The 21864-nt window shown below is 40.5% G+C and overlaps 1 protein-coding gene across 4 annotated transcripts in view; it reads left to right on the top strand.

Moving 5' to 3' along the window:
* The window catches only part of LOC126278568 (protein unc-80 homolog), a 953735-nt gene that overhangs the window by 860371 nt on the left and 71500 nt on the right, over positions 1-21864 (top strand). For all 4 annotated transcript variants that reach the window (XM_049978772.1, XM_049978771.1, XM_049978773.1 and 1 more), the window contains one exon: positions 21470-21654. In XM_049978772.1, the coding sequence (XP_049834729.1) occupies positions 21470-21654 (185 nt within the window). The remainder of the gene's footprint in view (positions 1-21469; positions 21655-21864) is intronic.

The following is a 21864-nucleotide window of genomic DNA, read 5'->3' as shown; positions in this document are numbered from 1 at the left end:
CAATGCCTGTCTGCCCAAATAGTACAATATCTAGATTTGTGGGGCACTCAGACGTGGCAGTAGCCCAGTGTTTGAATGCAAGGGAATGTGAGAGCATATGTTCTTGTCATTACACTCCAGCTGACAACTTCTGGCCATCACAAAGGACAAGCACCTCATACTCCCTTCATATCTGCTTCTGCCATCTAAGAACAAGTAATGGACTTCCTCCTCAAAGAACAAGTAATGGACTTCCTCCAACATTCTGTGTCATTCCACACCACAGATTGGAGTCTAGCAGTCTGCAGACTGCCATCAGCAGCACAATACGAAGAACTGCGTTTGGAGTAGTACCGTGACAGGGAACATGGACTGCTATGAATGACATCACACTCGTGTTCAGCAATTAATTGCCACTCTGAACCACCCTTGATGACCATCATTGGAAAGTATGGTGACCTGGAGAAATGTCCTGTTTTGCAGAGGCACAGCAGTGTTACTTCTGACACCATGATGTGGGGAGCACTCAGGTATAACTTCAGGTCACACTATCATGGACCCACTCTACTACATTGCAAATGTTATCTCCATAAGGACACCATTACAGTGTGGCTAATGGCTGTAATTTACTTTGTAGAGCTGGCCGCGATGTCTCCTTTGTTGATACTGCTCAGTACCCTTTATCCATGTGGTCTCGTTGTCTAGGCTATGATTCCTTTGCTGCTCTGGGTGCAAGAAAAGGTGCGGGTTTTTCATTATCACTGGACTAACCAAATCATGACTCAGGATTCCATGGTTTGTTTAAGAAAACACATATTTATTACTAGAACTTGAGAACGACAACACTCGACTCCAGCCAAAAGTCAAGTGGCCGAAGTCACGCTGCACACCAAAGATCATGGTCATAGCTACAGAGAACATTCAATTTCAATATCGATTACTGATCACAACACCTATCCTAATATCACATTAAGCAAATGCTTTTTAATACAACTTTAATTAGTGTATAATGCAACAAAAAGATGTCCATTTGTCAGTTCCATTACAAATTCTGACACCAGCTTAATGGAACTGCCAAGAATGTGATTTTAAATAAAGTAAAATTTTTAATATGACTGTTTTCTTTGTATTTTGTTAACTTTCCACCCCTAGCAGTGGGGATGACGTTAGGTTTAACACTGAAATTGTGTTACACAAAGTAAAGGAAAACATACAATTGTAAATTTTAAGGTAAATGAAATACAAAAGAAGATTAGCAATTTTCACTTAGATGAGTTCATAATGTGGTAGCACTTCACATTAAACTGTTGAAAGATTCTAACTTTTGACTATTGGTTTGTTTTACCTTCTTTTGTTCACCACTTTACTCACTACTCACAGTAATGTCCCACATTGTCCATCTCCACTTAGCTGACCTCCCTTAATAGGTATGATTTCTGCTTGAACTGAAGCAAGTCCATGGTCCTCCTCCTTGTTTAGTTGGACATTTCAACAACTAAGGTGTGTAGTAATTAGCACTCTGCCTTTAAGATTTAAAAAACAAAATTTTAACTGTTAATTGTTGCGAGACAGATTTAGCACTGATTGGTGTTTTACATTTTAAGTGATGCCTCAATGAGTGTGGTGAGAGAAGGTTACACAAGCTAAAATTACACACATTATCAAATGTCATTCAAATTGCATAAACATAGAGAAATATCAAGAACTAACATGATAACCATATTACACAAAGGAAATTCATTGCAAACATTTCATACAGCAAATACATTTTAAACAAACAATAAACATTTTCAAGGACATAAAACTGTACCAAAATCAGTCAATTTTTATATACAACATTTCATAACTTCCAGTTAAAAACTTTGTTGAGTTACCTTTTAAGTTTTTCAGAATAGTATTACCCCTTTTGTTTATACAATTTCAATGAAACAATATTCCTTAGTCCGAGAACTATCCTGGATTTAGCATACACTAACCGGTATGCATTAGGATGTGGATCCTCCACAATCTCAAATGGACACATGTAGATATCAAAGAATTTCTTTATTTCAGTAGTTAACTTTTTGATTTCTCATATGATTTTACTAAAATATAATCTCCAACTTTAAACTTGGTTGTCTTAATCTTGCTACCATGTCGTCTTTTTCTAATTTCCTCTTGTTTTATCATGATTTCTTTGATTATGGCTTCACATTCCCACATAGTCGTCATTATGTATGGTGGAAATTCTACACGTTCAGTGATAATGTTGTCTGGTTTTAGATGAAACATAATTTAATATGGTGAAAATCCTGTGGAAGTATGTTGCAAGCTGTTCATGGCATCTTCAAAGACTCGGTCATACCATGTAGGATGTTTATGACCGCAATGTGTACAACATAAACGACCAATCTCGCGAGTATGCTTTGCAGCTGGGTTTGATGACAGATTATATACAGATATTTGAAGATGTTTGATTTCTGATTTATCAACAAAGGCTTTTCAGACTTTTGACAAAAACTGGAAACTGTTTTCCGACAAGATCGCTTTTGGTTTCCCGGTGTTCAAGAAATAGTCTTTTTCAACTTTTGTAACAATCTCTTTACCTGTGTCTTTTCTGACAGGATACAGCTTAATTAGTTTAGAAAATACATCCACCTTGACAAAACTGTAGCAGTGGCCACTCCTATTCCTTGGAAGAAGCCCATAGAAATCAACAGTGACTAAGTCTAGAGGTTGTGTAGGAGTAATTTTTTGCATTTCACCTTGACTTTTTCTGTTACTTACTTTGACTCATTGGCACTTATCATAAGTTGACATTTCTTTTCTAACTATCTGGGCAATATTGTAGAAGTAGATATTTTCTTGTAATTTCTGCATACATTTTTGAATGCCACAATGACCATAGCTCTCATTTGTATACCTAATTAACCTCTCAGCTTCATCTTCAGGCCAGCATAGTTTCCAATTGTCTGAGTCTTCATCAGTACTCCTAAATAGAGTACCCTTGTGTTGTTGTTGTGGTCTTCAGTCCTGAGACTTGTTTTATGCAGCTCTCCATGCTACCCTATCTTGGGCAATCTTCTTCATCTCCCAGTACTTACTGCAACCTACGTCCTTCTGAATCTGCTTAGTGTATTCATCTCTTGGTCTCCCTTTATGATTTTTGCGCTCCACGCTGCCCTCCAATGCTAAATTTGTGATCCCTTGATGCCTCAGAACATGTCCTACCAACCGGTCCCTTCTTCTTGACAAGTTGTGCCACAAATTCCTCTTCTCCCCAATTCTGTTCAATACCTCCTCATTAGTTATGTGATCTACCCATCTAATCTTCAGCATTCTTCTGTAGCACCACATTTTGAAAGCTTCTATTCTCTTCTTGTCTAAACTATTTATCGTCCATGTTTCACTTCCATTCATGGCTACACTCCATACAAATACTTTCAGAAATGACTTCCTGACACTTAAATCAATACTCGATGTTAACAAATTTCTCTTCTTCAGGAATGCTTTCCTTGCCATTCCCAGTCTTCATTTTTTATCTTCTCTACAATGACCATCATCAGTTATTTTGCTCCCCAAATAGCAAAAGTCCTTTACTACTTTAAGTGTCTCATTTCCTAATCTAATTCCCTCAGCATCACCTGACTTAATTCGACTACATTCCATTATTCTCATTTTGCTTTTGTTGATGTTCATCTTATATCCTCCTTTCAAGACACTATCCATTCCGTTCAACTGCTCTTCCAAGTCCTTTGCTGTCTCTGACAGAATTACGATGTCATTGGCGAACCGCACAGTTTTTATTTCTTCTCCATGGATTTTAATACCTACTCCAAATTTTTCTTTTGTTTCCTTTACTGCTTGCTCAATATACAGATTGAATAACATTGGGGATAGGCTACAACCCTGTCTCACTCCCTTCGCAACCACTGCTTCCCTTTCATGCCCCTCAACTCTTATAACTGCCATCTGGTTTCTGTACAAATTGTAAATAGCCTTTCGATCCCCGTATTTTACCATTGCCACCTTCAGAATTTGAAAGAGAGTATTCAAGTCAACATTGTCAAAAGCTTTCTCTAAGTCTACAAATGCTAGAAACATAGGTTTGGCTTTCTTTAATCTTTCTTCTAAGATAAGTCGTAAGGTCAGTATTGCCTCACGTGTACCAATATTTCTAAGGAATCCAAACTGATCTTCCCCAAGGTTGTCTTCTACCATTCGTCTGTAAAGAATTTGTGTTAGTATTTTGCAGCTGTGACTTATTAAACTGATAATTCGGTAATTTTCACATCTGTCAGCACCTGCTTTCTTTGGGATTGGAATTATTATATTCTTCTTGAAGTCTGAGGGTATTTCGCCTGTCTCATACATCTTGCTCACCAGATAGTAGAGTTTTGTCAGGACTGGCTCTCCCAAGGCCATCAGTAGTTCTAATGGAATGTTGTTTACTCCCGGGGCCTTGTTCTGACTCAGGTCTTTCAGTGCTCTGACAAACTCTTCACGCAGTATCGTATCTCCCATTTCATCTTCATCTACATCCTCTTCCATTTCCATAATATTGTCCTCAAGTACATCGCCCTTGTATAGCCCCTGTATATACTCCTTCCACCTTTCTGCTTTCCCTTCTTTGCTTAGAAAAAAGTTTCCATCTGAGCTTTTTATATTCAGTCCCCTGTTATTACTTCTGTTGAAACTGTTCCCAGATTGTCCTCTTGAATGGAAATTATGGTTTTCCTTTGAATGGAAGTTGTTATTGTGACTGTTTTGTTCCCTATGATGAAAAGTCTGGTTGTTAGACCTACTGTTTTTCCGTCTGTTAAAATAAATATTTCCCCATCTATGACCCCCACCTCTCTGTGTGTGATTGAAATAGTCTTTTCGTTTCCCCACTTTGTCCAGTTTGTCCACATAGTTTAGATATTGTTCAGTGTTGTCATATGGTCCATAAACTACATCCCATTGTAAATCAATTGGCAACCTTCTCTTTAAAGCATCAATCTAAACAGTTTACTCAAATATACAAGTTTCCTCAACTGACTTTTACAAAATTGTTTCATAGTCCCCTGTGTTTCCCTGTAATTTAGTCCATTCAGGAACTCACTCTTTATCCTGGCTTGTTCAGCTTCAGACCAGAACCGTTTTTAGAACTCTATTTCAAATTCTGCATAAGACATGTCCATAGAACAATTTTGATTGGCCCATGGTGAAGACACCCTCTCCAAAAAAAATTCACAAACTTAATTTTCAAACTTTCACTCATATTAGGCAAAAAGTTATCCCTACAACTCTGTAGAAAGTTGACAGGATGCAAACTACACTCATTAGAAAAGTTTTTTACTGGAATATTGGCTAATAGGGTACATGTGTTCATAGAAAAAAAGTTTGTTAGCTACATCATTGCTAAGTATTTCAAACTTATGGTTTAACTCTGATATTTTACTTTTTAGTTCACTAACATTTGTCTTAGTTTCAACTTTGTGCAATTTTACAGTGTTCTTGACTGTTTCCACTTTATCATTCACAACAGTTAGTTTTAAATCTACTCTAGTTTCAAGACCTGCAGCCACAGCTTTTACATTTGCACAAACTGTGTCTATTTGTCCATTAACATTAACAAAACACTTCACATTTTTCTCTCTGTCTGTGACCAGAACAGTTTTTACAGACTGAATTTTGTTGCTCAGACTAGATTTTACATCTCCCACTTTAGATTCTACTGCCAAAATCTTTGTTTTGCCCCTGCTAAGTTTCTTGTCTATCTTGGATATGTCATTGCAAAGTTTGTTATTGTCAAAAACTATTTCTTTGTGTTTTGATTTATCTTGTGCCAATAAAAATATTACATAGTGAAAGTAAATAGTGTTTTATGTGTTATAAGTGTAACACTCGTCATACTGGTGACCTCCGACGCGCAACATACGTAGGATTCGACAATGTGGCCATTTACTTTGACATCTCCACATCGCTCACCTTCCGCTCCTTTCGGACAACAACATGATACTAATGGTGCCTCTACACTGCCTTTCCATGGTTTCCTACACACAACGCCACCAACAACTGGGATAAAATTGGAAGATAAGTACAACACCATGGAGTTTTCTCCGTCATCGGCTATGCCATTGTGGACTCTTTCAGCATCGTCAGTTATGTCACCTGCTATGAAGTCTTTTTCCACGTTCGTCTATAACAAACCAATCATGAGTGCTGTGCCTAAATTTATGACTCACAGTGCATCGTATGTACAACCTCCTGTGACATGTATTGTGCAACAGTGCCCCAACACTATGAACCTCACAGATTTTTCGAGCCCACAGATCTCTTGTAGCTCCCCATATATTGCTGATAAATTGGTTTTGGACACATAAAGTCCCCACCCACTACAAGACTGACTACAGATGGGTATAAATTTCAGTGACAACAATTACTGGTTGGACAGTTGTCCCGCCCGGATTGTTTCCGCAGCCCTAGCTGCGCCTGCCGCGCCTTCCGCGCCAGCCGTGTTTCAACCAGCTACCGCGAACGCTGCGAGTGACAGCTTCATAAACACTCCGCCCTTCACCGCCCTAAACATTGATTCAGACAGTGCTAAATTTATTGAGCTTATTAATGCCGTAGAGGACCACGCTGAGTGGGTACAGGACTTAGTACTGTCGGCGGCCCCTGCAAATCGTTACGCACTGGCAAAACAACAGATCTGCAAACGTCTAGCAAAGACTATGCAAGAGTCTGTTTTATACATACTGCAAGACGTACATCTCAAAGACTCGACTTCTTCACAACTGTGGCGATGTATCAGAGCAGTCTTTGATAGCAAAACTATGCCAGATGAAGCTTTACTTTATTTCTGGGTTGCAAAGCTGCCGCAAGTTATCCAACTGCAGCTCCTACAACACAACCAGGAACCTCTACAAGTGAAATTATTGCTCGTTGCCACCGAACATAAGATAATCAACAGAAGAAAGTTATCTATGTGTGGCCCCCTCGATATCACGCCTCCCCCGCATGGCAGAGGCCAATCTTTCCAAAACAACAGACAGAGTACACTGGCTGAGCACCAGATTCCACACCATCCTTCACCATCCCATACCACAGCTTCAAGTGACATCCTTCACCCGGTAACAACACAGGATCAGCAAGTTTATTCTCTCTGCTGGTATCACTCCGTTTGCGGTAATACAGCCAGGGATTGCCGCTCACCCTGTGCAATGCGCCCAAACATGAACGGCTGGCAGCTATAGGCGCACCGATCCGCACTGTGACATCAAGTCACCTAACAGATCAGAGGCTAGTACTTCCGAATTATTCTCTCGGACTTTTGTATATACAGGATATAGCTTCTCAGAAATGGTTTTTAGTGGACACTGGTGCCGAAGTGAGTGTCATTCCACATTCCCACGGTCAATGGTCACTTCTAGAATCAAGCATTTGCCTCACCAAACCAGAGCAGCCAACAATTCCTAACGCAACTTCGCATTTGCTTCGATGATATACATAATTATGAATGGACATTTTCGGTAGTAGAAATCGATGAGCCAGTGTTAGGATTGGACTTCTTAACTGCTCATAACTTTTCTTTGGACTTAATTGGACCTGCCCTCTGCTCAGTGGATTTTAAACAAAAGTTTTCAGCGAGATTTTCCCCATCCACGCTGACAGAATGCAGCTCGAATACGTCCTATCAACAAGACAAAGAGACAGTTTCTATTCTATCTGAGGAGGTCAAGGCTGCCATAGTGAACTTAGTTACGCAACGCCTTGAAATCGACCAACTACTTCAACGTTGTGATGCCCTGACTGATGAATTGCGCGGGTTTAGAGAGGAGATCAAGATTAAAAGTAGTAACACCCATGAAACTACATGGGACCTGCATACCGCACCACTGTTTATACGCAGCCACAGCAGCACCTTCCATGATCTGGACAGCGAAGACGGAAACCCGCCCAGCAACCCCCGCCCTGCGCTTCACCATCCGCCTTTCATCTAAACACAGAGGCAACAGCTGTTACAGGCAATGCCACGCATGCGTGCATAACGATTCCTTCATGCAGTAACAACATAGTCAATGGAACCCCGCCGGCTGTTGCACAGCGCAGCTCCGCGGACAACACTGCAGCTTTCACTGAACTACCGTTCAATGATAATGTGTTTGAGGTTAGTTCCCTTTCATACTTACCCCACACCGACGATAACGTTGCTCCTTCCTGTGTCCCTCCACGTATTTCGGCCACACCTATTCACAAAATCAAGGCCATTACTACGGACGTCTGTCACAGGCTTAACGCAACTGAGGGACCGCCTGTCCATTGTCGCCCCTGATGCCTCAATGCAAAAAAACTTACCGCTGATAAAGAATGTATTAATGAACTTTTACTCTTGGGTATAGTCTGCCCCTTGGACAGTGCGTGGTCTTCCCCAATACATGTCGTTCCCAAAAAGGACCATTCCTTTTGACTCTGTGGAGACTATAGGCGTTGGAACGCCAGAACAATACTTGATAACTACCCTGTCCCACACCTCCACGATTTTTCACAATCCATGTTTGGTGCCAATTTTTTCTGTGTGTTAGACTGCAAAAAGGCATACCATCAGATTCCGGTGCACCCAGAAGATATCCCCAAAACCGCTATCATCACCCCATTTGGACTATATGAATATTTGTTTATGCCTTATGGATTGAAGAATGCCGCTCAGACCTGGCAAAGATTCATTGACACCATTCTACATGGCCTTAATTTTTGCTATGCCTACCTAGACAACGTTATTATTTTCTCCACAACTGCAGAGGAACACCAACAACACCTCCAACAGATTTTTGTTAGATTGGCACGACACAGAGTTGAGATTAATCATGACAAATGCCAACTGGAGAAGCCAGAGGTTATTTTCCTGGGACATTTGGTCAATAATGAGGGCATTCGCCCCACCTCAGATAGAGTACAACAAATACTTGACCTTCCCCTCCCTCAAACCTGTAAAGAGTTGCGTAGATACCTCGGAATGGTAAATTTTTTTTAGAATCCACATTCCACATGCGGCATCTCTTCAAGCCCCTCTTTCTGAGGCCTTAAAGGGAAATAATACCACAGGCGACAGACACATAGAATGGGATCAGACCATGCAGTGAACCTTCGACTCGCTTAAGTACGCCTTGGTGAACACTATTACCCTGTCTCACCCTCACCCTGACGCCTGCCTGACAATAACCACAGACTCTAGCGATAATGCCATTGGCGCAGTTTTGCAACAGACCCTACCAACAGGTACTACACCCTTGCGTTTCTTTTCAAAAAAGCTCACCGAAACGCAAAGAAAGTGGTCCGCATTTGATCGTGAACTTTATGCCATTTATGAGGCCATAAAGTGCTTTTGTACAGATATTGAAGCCCAACTTGTGACAGTTTACACAGATCACAAGCCCCTTGTCGAGGCTCTCTGCAAACCAGCATTAGATGTACTACCCAGAAGGTTCCGCCATATGGATTTGGTATTGCAATATGTTTCAGACTTCCAATATATCAGGGGTAATGACAATGTTGCAGCAGACTACCTGTCATGCCCGTCCTCCCTGAAGACAGCTATTGATCCTCACCACTTACACAAGCTCCAGCTATCCGACCCAGAGATACAGCACCTTCTCTCTGACTCTGATACTTCCTTACAAATTGCTCTACTTCCCTTCCCTAATGATGTTTGTTCTTTGTATTGTGACATTAAAACAGGTCATCCTCATCCTATAGTCCCTGAAGCTCTTAGGAAAGACGTTTTCGACACAATCCACAATCTCACTCACCCGAGCATTCGCATGACTACGTGCCTCATTACAGAGAGATACGTTTGGCCTAATGTAAGAAGAGATTGTAATCGGTGGGCAGAGCATGCATACCTTGCCAAAGAGCGAAAATACACAAACATACTAAGCCCCCATTAGGCAAATTTACTGTGCCCTCAGGTAGATTCCATGTCCATTTGGACATCGTCGGTCCATTACCAATATCCAACAGTTTGCATTATTTACTGACCATGATAGAGCGTACCACATGTTGCGCCAAGGCTATCCCCATCACAGACATTACGGCCAATGCTGTAGCTAACACTTTTGTCCACCATTGGCTTTCTCATTTTGGTTGCCCTACTTCACTTACCACAAACCAGGAGAGACAGTTTGAACTTAATCTGTTTAATCGTCCCTGTCAACTGTGTGGTATCAACAACTTCAGAACTACAGCCTATCACCTGCAATCTAACGGCCTAATAGAATGATGGCACCGTACGCTGAAGGTCACTCTCATGTATCATTCTTCCTAATGGACTGAGGCGCTCCCCTGGGTCCTTTTCAGTTTGAGGACGGTTTTCAAAGAAGACCTTAAAGTGTCAGTTGCTGAGATGGTATACGGAGAAAACCTCGCACTTCCCTGGATTCTCTTGATGCTCCTCCTCTACTTGCCGAGTATCAACTTCCCGAGTTGGTATGACAGGTTCAACAGCATATCACCAAGTTACGTTTTCCGCAACCTCGATCGCATGCTACCCCTCCAGTTTTCATTCACCCACACCTCAGTTCTTGTAACTATGTGATGCTTAGAGAAGACGCCATGCCTCCACCCCTTGCTCCACCCTACACTGGCCCATACCGGGTCCTGTCACGCTCTGAAAATACTTACACGATCCTCTTTAAGAACAAACCATCTGTCATGTCCATTGAGCGTTTGAAGCCAGCATGGATCCTTAACGACACCGACATACATGATAATGAATTTGTTTTGCAAGAAACTTCAGAGGCCTGTCCTAACCCTTCTCCACAAGCTAATCAAACACTCTCTGCAAGTCAAGGCCCCCCTCTTCTATATTTCACGCCTCCGAGTGCCAGCAGTAATGAACTAGTGTTTCAAGTGTACTTGAGTGACTATGATGTGGATTCTATAAAAATACAACTTGTGGACACTTTTCTTTTTTTATTTGAAATTCAAACAATTCTGTGCCATCTGACCAGAAAGACATTAAGCTATTACAGTGTTTCTATGTGGCTCCTGGTACTTCACAAAATGACATTTCAGCCCGTGTAGACTCCAATAATGTTTTATTTATAAGAGTAACCCCCCCCCCCCCTTCTCCTTCACCTTCCCTGAATCCTCCTACCCCTATTGCCATCACCCGTGCTCGCCGCATCGTACGACCACCTCTCAGACTTCAAGATTACGTCATGCCTTAAATGTTTACCTTCCCTTTATCACTTACTCCTCACCACTCCTCCTATACGCTCCGCACTCCTCAGGGGTGGGGGCTCTGTGACAGAACTGCCAGAAAATATTAATATCTTTGCTTTTTTTCTACTTTGTTTTACTTACTTTGGTTTTTGACTAGTTGGTGTGAGACATTCGTCATGACTGTTACCGTGATTGTCGAAAACTATTTCTTTGTGTTTTGATTTATCTTGTGCCAATAAAAATATTACATAGTGAAAGTAAATGATGTTTTCTGTGTTATAAGTATAAAACTCGCCATGTCCTAAAGGCTCTATTCTTCTTCTGTACTATATCCTTGTATTTTATCATTCCACCAGGTGTTTCTTTCCATATCTTTTTTGTTGCTTGTCCTCCCACATATTGCTTCCACCACACTTACTAATGTTCCCTTGAATCTACTCCATTCCTCTTCTACCATTTGTGGTTCATCCTTTGGGATGCTTTCCTTAACTACTTGTAGATACTGTACCTACTTTCGTCCTCCTTCAACTTCCATACCCTTATACATCTTTCCTGGTTTTCTGTCCATTTATTATCCTTAGTCCATCTCAGGTTCATTACCAGCAAACGGTGGTTGCTATCCAAGGCCTCTGATGGTATTACCTTAATGTCAATGATGTTCCTATTCATCTCACTATCGTACAGGATGTAGTCAATTATTGACTTTCTGTTACAGAACTCCAACAGTCTTTTATCTTCCTCATTTCGGCAGTCCCAACCCTTTGGTCCAAGCACACTTTTGCTGCCTTGTCTTTCTCTTCCAATGTGTGTGTTTAAATCCCCCATTACTATTATATTCTTCCTTCCCATCTGCTTCTGCATTTCCTCTTCAAACTCTTGCTTCTCCTCAGAAGTGCAACCTACTTGCAGTGCATACACTTGTATTGCCTCTATGGATGTCCACTTGAGTGATATTTTGGTTTTCATCATCCTATCACTTGTTATCTTCACTTCCTCTTTTAATCCGCCTCTTACTACTATTCCAACTCCATTTCTCCTTCCCTCCTCATTTCCACTCCAGTACAGTCAGTAGCCTTTCCTCAGTTCTCTTCTTCCTTCTCCTTTCCATCTCATTTCAGCTAACCCCAATATGTCTAACTTCCTTCTTTCCATCGTGTCTACCATCTCCTCCACCTTTCCAATCAATGTTTGTATATTTAATGTTCCAAATCTTAGTCCTTGTTTAAAGCCAGTTTGTTGTCGATTAAATCCGTCCTTTCAGGGCCTGTTCTATTTTTGAAAACAGAAATCATAATCCACTACTCGCTCCACAAATGGCCCACTGTACCTCACTCCTACAGGCATTCCCAAACTACATGCTGTTGTCCATCTCCCACAACTTGGATGAGGGATTGGACTTGTGTACATGTCAATGTACATATAAATGTCTTAATAGTGGTACAGAGCCCCCAGTTATAATGGTCCCTCGCTACTACCCTGCAAAAGTTATCTCCATAAGGACACCATTACAGTGTGGCTAATGGCTGTAATTTACTTTGTAGAGCTGGCCATGATGTCTCCTTTGTTGATACTGCTCAGTACCCTTTGTCCATGTGGTCTCGTTGTCTAAGCGATGATTCTTTTTCTGCTCTGGGTGCAAGAAAAAGTGCAGATTTTCGATTATCACTGGACTGACCAAATAATGAGTCAGGTTTCCACAGTTTGTTTAGAAAAAGACACATATTTATTACCACAAACTACCAGAAACTACACTCGACCACGGCCAAAAGTGAAGTGGTCGAAGTCACACTGCACACCAAAGATCACCGTCATAGCTACAAAGAACATTCAATTTCAATATTGATTATTGATTGCAATAACTATCCTAAGATCATATTTAGCAAATGCTTTTTAACAAAACTTTAATTAGTGTTTAATATAACAAAATGAAGTCTATTTGTCAGTTCCATTACCACACCTGTTAGTGGTTGAGGGAACTTTGATCACAAAACAGTAAATCACAGACATCATTCATCATCATGTTATATACCTCAAATAACAGTATCATGATGCCATTTTCCAATGGGATAATGCCACAAATGGCACATATCTCTATGAGTTGTCTGTATGATATTGAGGTACTCCCATGGCCAACAAAGGCCCCAGGTCTGCCCCTTGTAGACCATCTGTTGGATGAGCTTGTATCTCAACTCTGTCTCATTTTCAATATAAAGGATATCAAGGACCAGTTATAACAGTTGTCAGTCATATTAGCTCAGGAGACACACAAGGCATCATGACACCCTTCATAATCAAATCATTTGTGATTTAATTTCATTATTGATTGTCAGTGAATTGAAGCAAAGTCAGTCATGGTGCCTAACACAAGACTTTTTGAACTTAACCTAAATTGATATTACATATATTCTTATTTATATACATAATACATATTTATAATGACAGAATAAGATTTCTCATTACTTATTGATTCCATAGATACCACAGAGTCCTTCTGAAATTATGCTTTAGGATTCCTGTAATAAATCCGTATTTCGAACATTGAAACCAGTAAAACTGATCAGCTCATAATTTACTTCCATGAACTGAGGACCTATAACAACTGAAGGTCATAATATGATAATAGGTTCCATGTGGAACATGCCTATTTGGCTGATTCCCAACTGTGTCCTGCATTAAAGAAAGTTGTTATGATGCAATATTGAAATTCAGTTGAATGAAAAGTAATGTTTGTTCCACTAATACTAGAGAACAAAAGATTTTTTACACATGCAATCGTAACCCAGTTTCATCAGGTGAATTGATCTTAATAAAATACTAATCATACTATTAAATTTTCTGTACCTTTGGAAATATTACACCTTGGAAAATCTAAGACCAGTTTTGGAATCAACACAAAAATTCGTTTGAGAGAAAAGATTTCACACATCATTACAGAGTTGTTTATTTTGCTAAAATGGCAGAACAAGTTGTGGAAGAAATAGTTGACTCAAATATGGTTGCTACCACATCAATAGACAGTGCAACTAATTTAATACACAAAGGAAAAACTCTTTTATGTTAAAACTGATATTAGTTAAAACAGTGCTCGTCATCAAGCAGTTTAATTCTGCTATGAAATACATATTTATGTTTAATTTTTCTAACCTCACATCCTTTAAACTAGAGGCATATCTACACTTATGCTCATAAATTAAGGATAATGCTGATACATGGTGAAACAACGCTCTGGTGGGTGGTTTGTGGGTTTAAATCACCTCAAGGTCTGACCATGCAGTGCATTTGACCTGCAGTCATTGTACCGTGGTGCTGCCAGCAGTTCACTCCAACCTAGGTGAGAGGATTGGTCATGATGTTGTTCTGGTGGGACTCTCCCTCTTGTGGCAGCATGCTTCCCCACTGCCACCCCTCTTATGTCATCCACTGCCCTACCTCCAACTGCAGAATAGAGTGCCAGTGGGGCTAGCTCCTGCACCTCCCACTGAGGAGCCTGTAGAATTTGAACCAATGCCCAGTCCTCACCCATGCCCCTGTCAGTAAACTAACTGTTGCCATTGCCTCTGCAATCTGCTGCCCCTCTGGCAGAGCAACCTGCACTAACAGTGTCTCTGGTGGGCAGCGACCCACTGCCAGGGCATCTTGTACACTCTTCAGTTCTGCGACAGAGGTCACAACTAAACTGGATCATTTTCAGCCCTATGTGGCCTTTAAGGGGAGGGGTATTTAGTATCCCTGCCAGCAGACATCACGTTGGACACAGAGAAGTTGGCATGGGTATCAGAGCAGGATAGTACACAACATTTTCACAGAGGGCACATGCATGGGCAGAGCCACTGATCCAGGTATTTATGTGCAAATGGCAATAGGCCTTGTTAGGCAGTTCTAACACTGAATTCAACTGCTGCAGATTGATTTATGGTATAATAGAATGGGAGCTCAGAATGTAATCATTTACTGACCTCAAGCTTAGAAAATGCCACACAGTACATATATCAAAGCCATAGGGGAGCAATATCATACTGAAAAGTGGACTCATACTGCCAAGTTCTATGTAAGTTAGACTCAGTATTGTAATCACTGAAATAACATTGCTTATCTCTCAACCCAGGAAATTTAATTTCATTTCTTCCTCTCCTTCTGGATGTTTCACTTTTTCTTTTTCTTTTTAGGCAGCTTATAACTCAAGGATGTCCTCACTACTGGGCCATCAAACATTGTATCTAATCTAACACAGTCAAAATTGACACTCTTATACTATGGGATAAACTTTTGTATCCTGTCACACAGAAGCCCATCACCTTAAATTGTAACTAGTGTGTGGTTGCCATATACAGGGTGTTACAAAAGGCACGGCCAAACTTTCAGGAAACATTCCTCACACACAAATAAAGAAAAGATGTTAAGTGGACATGTGTCCGTAAATGCTTAATTTCCATGTTAGAGCTCATTTTAGTTTCGTCAGTATGTACTGTACTTCCTCGATTCACTGCCAGTTGGCCCAATTGAAGGAAGGTAATGTTGACTTTGGTGCTTGTGTTGACATGTGACTCATTGCTCTACAGTACTAGCATCAAGCACATCAGTACGTAACATCAACAGGTTAGTGTTCATCACAGACATGGTTTTGCAGTCAGTGCAATGTTTACAAATGCAGAGTTGGCAGATGCCCATTTGATGTATGGATTATCACGGGGCAATATCCGTGGCACGCTACATTTGTATCGAGACAGATTACCAGAACGAAGGTGTCCCGACAGGAAGACGTTCGAAGCAATTGATCTTTGGGAGCACAGAACATTCCAGCCTATAACACGCAACTTGGGAAGACCTAGAACGACGAGGACACCTGCAATGGATGAGGCAATTCTTCGTGCTGTTGACGATAACCCTAATGTCAGCGTCAGAGAAGTTGCTGCTGTACAAGGTAACGTTGACCACGTCACTGTATGGAGAGTGCTACGGGAGAACCAGTTGTTTCTGTATCATGTACAGCGTGTGCAGGCACTATCAGCAGCTGATTGGCCTCCACGGGTACACTTCTGCGAATGGTTCATCCAACAATGTGTCAATCCTCATTTCAGTGCCAATGTTCCCTTTACGGATGAGGTTTCATTCCAATGTGATCAAATTGTAAATTTTCACAATCAACATGTGTTGGTTGACGAGAATCTGCACGCAATTGTGCAATCACGTCATCAACACAGATTTTGTGTGAACGTTTGGGCAGGCATTGTTGGTGATGTCTTGATTGGGCCCCATGTTCTTCCACCTACGCTCAATGGAGCACGTTATCATGATTTCATACGGGATACTCTACCTGTGTTGCTAGAACATGTGCCTTTGCAAGTACAACACAACTTGTGGTTCATGCACAATAGAGCTCCTGCACATTTCAGTCGAAGTGTTCATACGCTTCTCGACAACAGAATTAGTGACTGATGGATTGGTAGAGGCGGACCAATTCCATGGCCTCCATGCTCTCCTGACCTCTGCCCTCTTGACTTTCATTTAGGAGGGTATTTGAAAGCTCTTGTCTACGCAACCCCGGTACCAAATGTAGAGACTCTTCGTGCTCGTATTGTGGACAGCTGTGATACAATACGCCATTCTCCAGGGCTGCATCAGCCAATCAGGGATTCCATGCGACGGAGGGTGGATGCATGTATCCTCGCTAACAGAGGACATTTTGAACATTTCCTGTAACAAAATGTTTGAAGTCACGCTGGTATGTTCTCTTGCTCTGTGTTTCCATTCCATGATTAATGTGATTTGAAGAGAAGTAATAATATGAGCTCTAACATGGAAAGTAAGCATTTCCAGACACATGTCCACATAACATATTTTCTTTCTTTGTGTGTGAGGAATGTTTCCTGAAAGTTTGGCCGTACCTTTTTGTAACACCCTGTATACATCTTCACAACTAAGAAAATGTTAATTAGAGAGAAATTTACTCAGTGCAAGGAAGACAGAAGAATAAGAATCAGATGGAGGGTAAAATCAAGAATGGATAGCTATACTCCTCCCAGAACAATGACTGCAATAAATATTCCATGTACTAAGGTGTTTGTGAATGAATGTTGTTGTCATCAGTACGCCACGTTCAGTGACTGTCCTGTATCACTTGCCCTGAATAATCAATCCCAATTTCTGCAGTGCAGTATTCACTGTTTCATGTCTTGACTGGAATCAATGTACAGCTTCCCAATTGTGTTCCAAACCTTTGTTTATATCAATTTCCATAACAGCCATATACTTCAATTTGCTCTTGCATGGAAATACACTCTGCCACTGATGCATTGTTATCTGCTTGGCTTCATGAGAGTATTTCACTATCCGTGAGGATTCCAGCCAAAACGTTGTCACAATTGTTTCGTACCACTGCAGAAATGTCAAACTTGTTCCTCTACAGTTAATTTTGATTGTGATTCTCAGATTCTTTGGTGTTATTATGGTATATCTTTTTTAACTAAAATGACAAAGAGTTCCCTGAGAATTTTTTATGCAGAAAGATTCTGGATATCTGTATGAAATAGTTACTTTGATCCACAATCATACAGTAAAAATTATCCAGAATGCAGAATAGTGTCTTCCTGTTAAAGTCATAACTGATTTTGGATAGCTGCTTGCTGCACTCTTCATCATAGACGAAAAGGTGACCTACGAAAATTTGTCTTTGTCACCAACAAGCTATCAGCTTGTCCGTGATATCTGACCTGTATAAAAATGATTGTTAATTGAAATCAGAGCTAGGTTTTTTCCTCACAAAATTTTATCACAGTCCTCACTGCACTGCTTGGCAGAATGTACTGTCATTTACAGCCACTATAATAGTGGCAATGTAAGAACTTAAGATGTTTGTACTCAGTAACCAAAACCTGGATCTTTTGTTTATGCACTTTCTACATCTACATCTGTATCTGAAGATCACTGTCTGATGCATGGAACACTGTACCTTAATGACTGCTGACATTTCCCTTTCCTGTTCCACTAACAAATGGAGCAAGGAATAAACGCTTGGCTGTATGCTTCTGTACAAGCCCTGATTTCTTTTGTCTTGTCGTTGTGGTCCTTACACAAGATGTATGTTAGTGGTCTTAGGAATGTGCTGCAGTCTTTCACAAATTTTAGTTCCCAGATTTTTCCAGTACTGTTTCCCATAATAAAGAATACATTTTGCCTCAGGTATTCCCATTTGTGTTCATGTAGCATCTCCATAATACTGGTAACAAATCTGGAGCAAGCCTCTGAATTCCTTCTGTATCTGCCTTTAATCACATAAGGTGAGGATCCCAAACACTTGAGCAGTACTCAAGAATGGGTTGCACAAGTGTACAGTATGTGTTCTTTCTCTCTCTTATAGATGAGCTATGCTTTCACAGAATTCTCCCAGTAAATCAAAGTCAACCATTCACCCTCCCTACAACTGACCTTCATATTCAGTCCATTTTCATCACCTTCTGACATTAACCCTAGGTGTTTGATCAACATTACTGAATCAATCAGCACACCACTAATACTGTATTTGAATGTTATAGTACTGTTTTCCTCCTCATCTGCCTTAGTCTATATTTTTCCTCATTAAGAGCAAACTGTCATTCATCACACCAAATAAAAATTCTTGTATGATTGTCCTGTTCCTCCTTTAAGATAACACTACATACATTACTGCATAATCAGCAAAAAGTCATAGATGCTGCTCTTCCTATCTCTTAGCTCGTGTATGTATATAGAGAACAAGAGCGGTCCCCTTCATCCTTCTCTGGGGCACTCATGACAGCACCTTTGTCTCCACCAGCCAGGACAGCGTACATTGTTCTACTACTTAAAAATTTTTCAAGTCACTCATATATCTGAGAATATAATCTGTAACCTCTGACATATGTTAACAGCCTGCAATGTGGCACTATGTCAAACACTTTCTGGAAATCTAAGAATATGGAATCTGCATGTTACCCTTCATCCATCGTTCACAGGATAACCACAAGAGAAGCAGAAGCTGAGTTTTTCAGGAGCAGTGCCATCTAAATCCATGTTGATATGTGGCTAAATGCTTTTCTGTCTTGAGGAAATTTATTATATATGCCAAGAAATTCTTGCAGCAAACCACTGTTTGATGTTAAGGATATTGGTCAGTAATTTTAGGGGTCTCTTCTCTTACTCTTCTTATATGTGGAAGTGAGCTGCACTTTCTTCCACTCAGTTGAGACTTCCAACTGGTGAGAGATTCTCAAGAACTGCAAGCTAAGTATGGGGCCAATAGAGAAAAGTACTCACTGTAAAACCATATTGGGGTCCCATCTGGACCTGGTGACTTATTCATTTTCAATTCTTTCAGCTGCTTTTGAATGGCAAGGATACCTATTTTTATGTCTGCCATATGGGAACTTGTGTAGTGTTGAAGTGATGGTATGTCTGTATGATCCTCCTTTGTGAATGATTTTATACCAGCAATTCATCTTTCATAATGAATGGTGTGTGATATTTTGTCAGCTTGGGAAACCAGCTTTCTGGATAACCATCCTTTTCATTCATATTTATAATTTCATCATTTTGAAAATGTTATGCAATCTTATGTTTTCTTAGTGTATTTCTAACTTGTAGAATTTTTGGTGTTTGCCTGTTCACATTGTAAGTCCTCCATGATATTTTGATGAACAGACTCACTGCCATCATCAGGTGGTTCCTCATGATTGCTGGTTGGATCAGATCGGTGTCCTATATATGTTGGCCATTCCCCCTCTGTCACTCCACTCCTTCACTGTCTATGCAGCTGTTGCGGTTGGTGGTGGCATTGTTGGTAATGCCCACCTGCAAACTGCAGTGGTCAGGCTCTGTACCTTTGCCATCGGGTGTGGACTGCACAATATGACAATGCTGTGATTTTTTATTGGTTCAATGAAGGGTTCCACAACTGATGCAGTTGTAGTAACTATTCTTGTTAATTATACAGTACTGGACTCTAAATTCAGTGCCCTCTTTAATCATACCTTCCCAGAAGGATGGAAATTATTACAAACAGACAGACAGCATCACCACAGGTATCCTCTGTCACTGATTGTAGCAGATTTGTTCATCAAAAAGTTTGAGAAGGCCCTAGAACAAAGCAACTAAAACAAGCCTGTTTCTGCCATTAAGTTGGTGACATGTTTGTCATTTGGTAGCATGGATGGGACAGCTTGGTTGATTTGCTCAATCAGCTAAGCTCGCTTCACCTCAACGTAAAGTTTTCCGTGGAGGTGCAACAGAATGGAATCCTCCCATTCCTTGATGTACTGGTGAATTGGAAACCAGCAGGAAAGCTGGGACACAGTTTGTACAGAAAGCTTACACACGAAGATCTGTATCTACATGTCTTCAGTAGTCACCACATATTACAGCTTGAAGACATTTTATGCACACTTGTTCAAAAGGCCTGATCTGTCAATGACCAAGGCAGCCTTCCAACTGAGCTGAAGCACCTGGAGGCAACATTCCAAAGGAATGGGTACAACAGCCATCATATAAGGCATGTGTTGAGACAGGTTGTACCTAGACTACAGCAGTAAGAAAGAGACAGCACAAATCTCTAACACACATCCTATTTGTCCAGATAAGGTAGCATGCCCTTGGAGTGACATAATCTCAAATGTTATTTCACTCACTTTGAAAGACCTGGACACTAAGCAGCAAGACTTCCATTTGGAAAACTGTATGCACGAAAGAAAAGAGGTTCTGCGAACATAGATGTCATGCTGGGTTATGCCAGACTACCAAATCAGCCATGGCTGACTGTAGTACAAAAACTGGACATACTAGAGATTGCATCAAAACCAAGGTACTTAGACTGTATTCTTTTGGGATTGAATTATTAAAGAGATCATTGAAATTAGGTTTCAAGATGATTTAATTGACAAACATAGTGATCTACAACTGAGTTAGGCATTGAACCATGCATGAGCCAAGAAAAAGCAAAGAGTTCACCTGCAGTGTGGTCTATGTTTGACAGTATTTGCAGCCAGGCAGGGCCAATCCTACCACTGTCACCGCACCCTGTGATGACTGCATAAATAGCAAAAAGAGTGAAGTGATAGTAAGAGTATATAGGATGCTGATCCAAGGGAGCAGCAATCATCAGGAAACATGTAGTGTGTGTGTGTGTGTGTGTGTGTGTGTGTGTGTGTGAGAGAGAGAGAGAGAGAGAGAGAGAGAGAGAGAGAGAGAGAGAGAGAGTGTGTTTGTGTTTGAATTCATAATATATTTGCATGTTTCTTATAGAGTTGTACAACTTACAACAGTAATTTGTTTGATAACAAAACCTGGTTTTCAGCTCTCAAGATCATGATCATATGTTTTGAGAGTGAGTTAGTGACAGATTGGATAAGAATAGCACGTACTATCAGGGAGATTGGACAGAACAATGAAGGAGGGCTAATATTTTGGAACTTCCTTGATTTTGTTGTTACCCAGAGAACACCATTATTCATCCTCCTGCTGCCATTCTTGCATCAAAAGGTTAGTTTCATTGCTATAATTTTCCTCATATTTTACTTCAGAAATATTAAATGTCATAATATCATTTATAGTAATCATCCTGTTTCTATACAGTTATGCATAAAATTAAACTGAACAAAAAATTGTCATGTTACTTGTTACCATTTGGATAGAACAACATGCAGGAATCATAAAATTAAGGTTGTAATTGGTTGAGTCTTCCGTGTTTTG

The sequence above is a fragment of the Schistocerca gregaria genome, chromosome 6 (genome assembly GCF_023897955.1).
Source record: "Schistocerca gregaria isolate iqSchGreg1 chromosome 6, iqSchGreg1.2, whole genome shotgun sequence".
In the NCBI taxonomy this organism is placed as follows: Eukaryota; Metazoa; Arthropoda; class Insecta; order Orthoptera; family Acrididae; genus Schistocerca; species Schistocerca gregaria.
The sequence above is the reverse complement of the archived record's forward strand: the minus strand, read 5'-3'. Positions and strand labels throughout refer to the sequence as shown.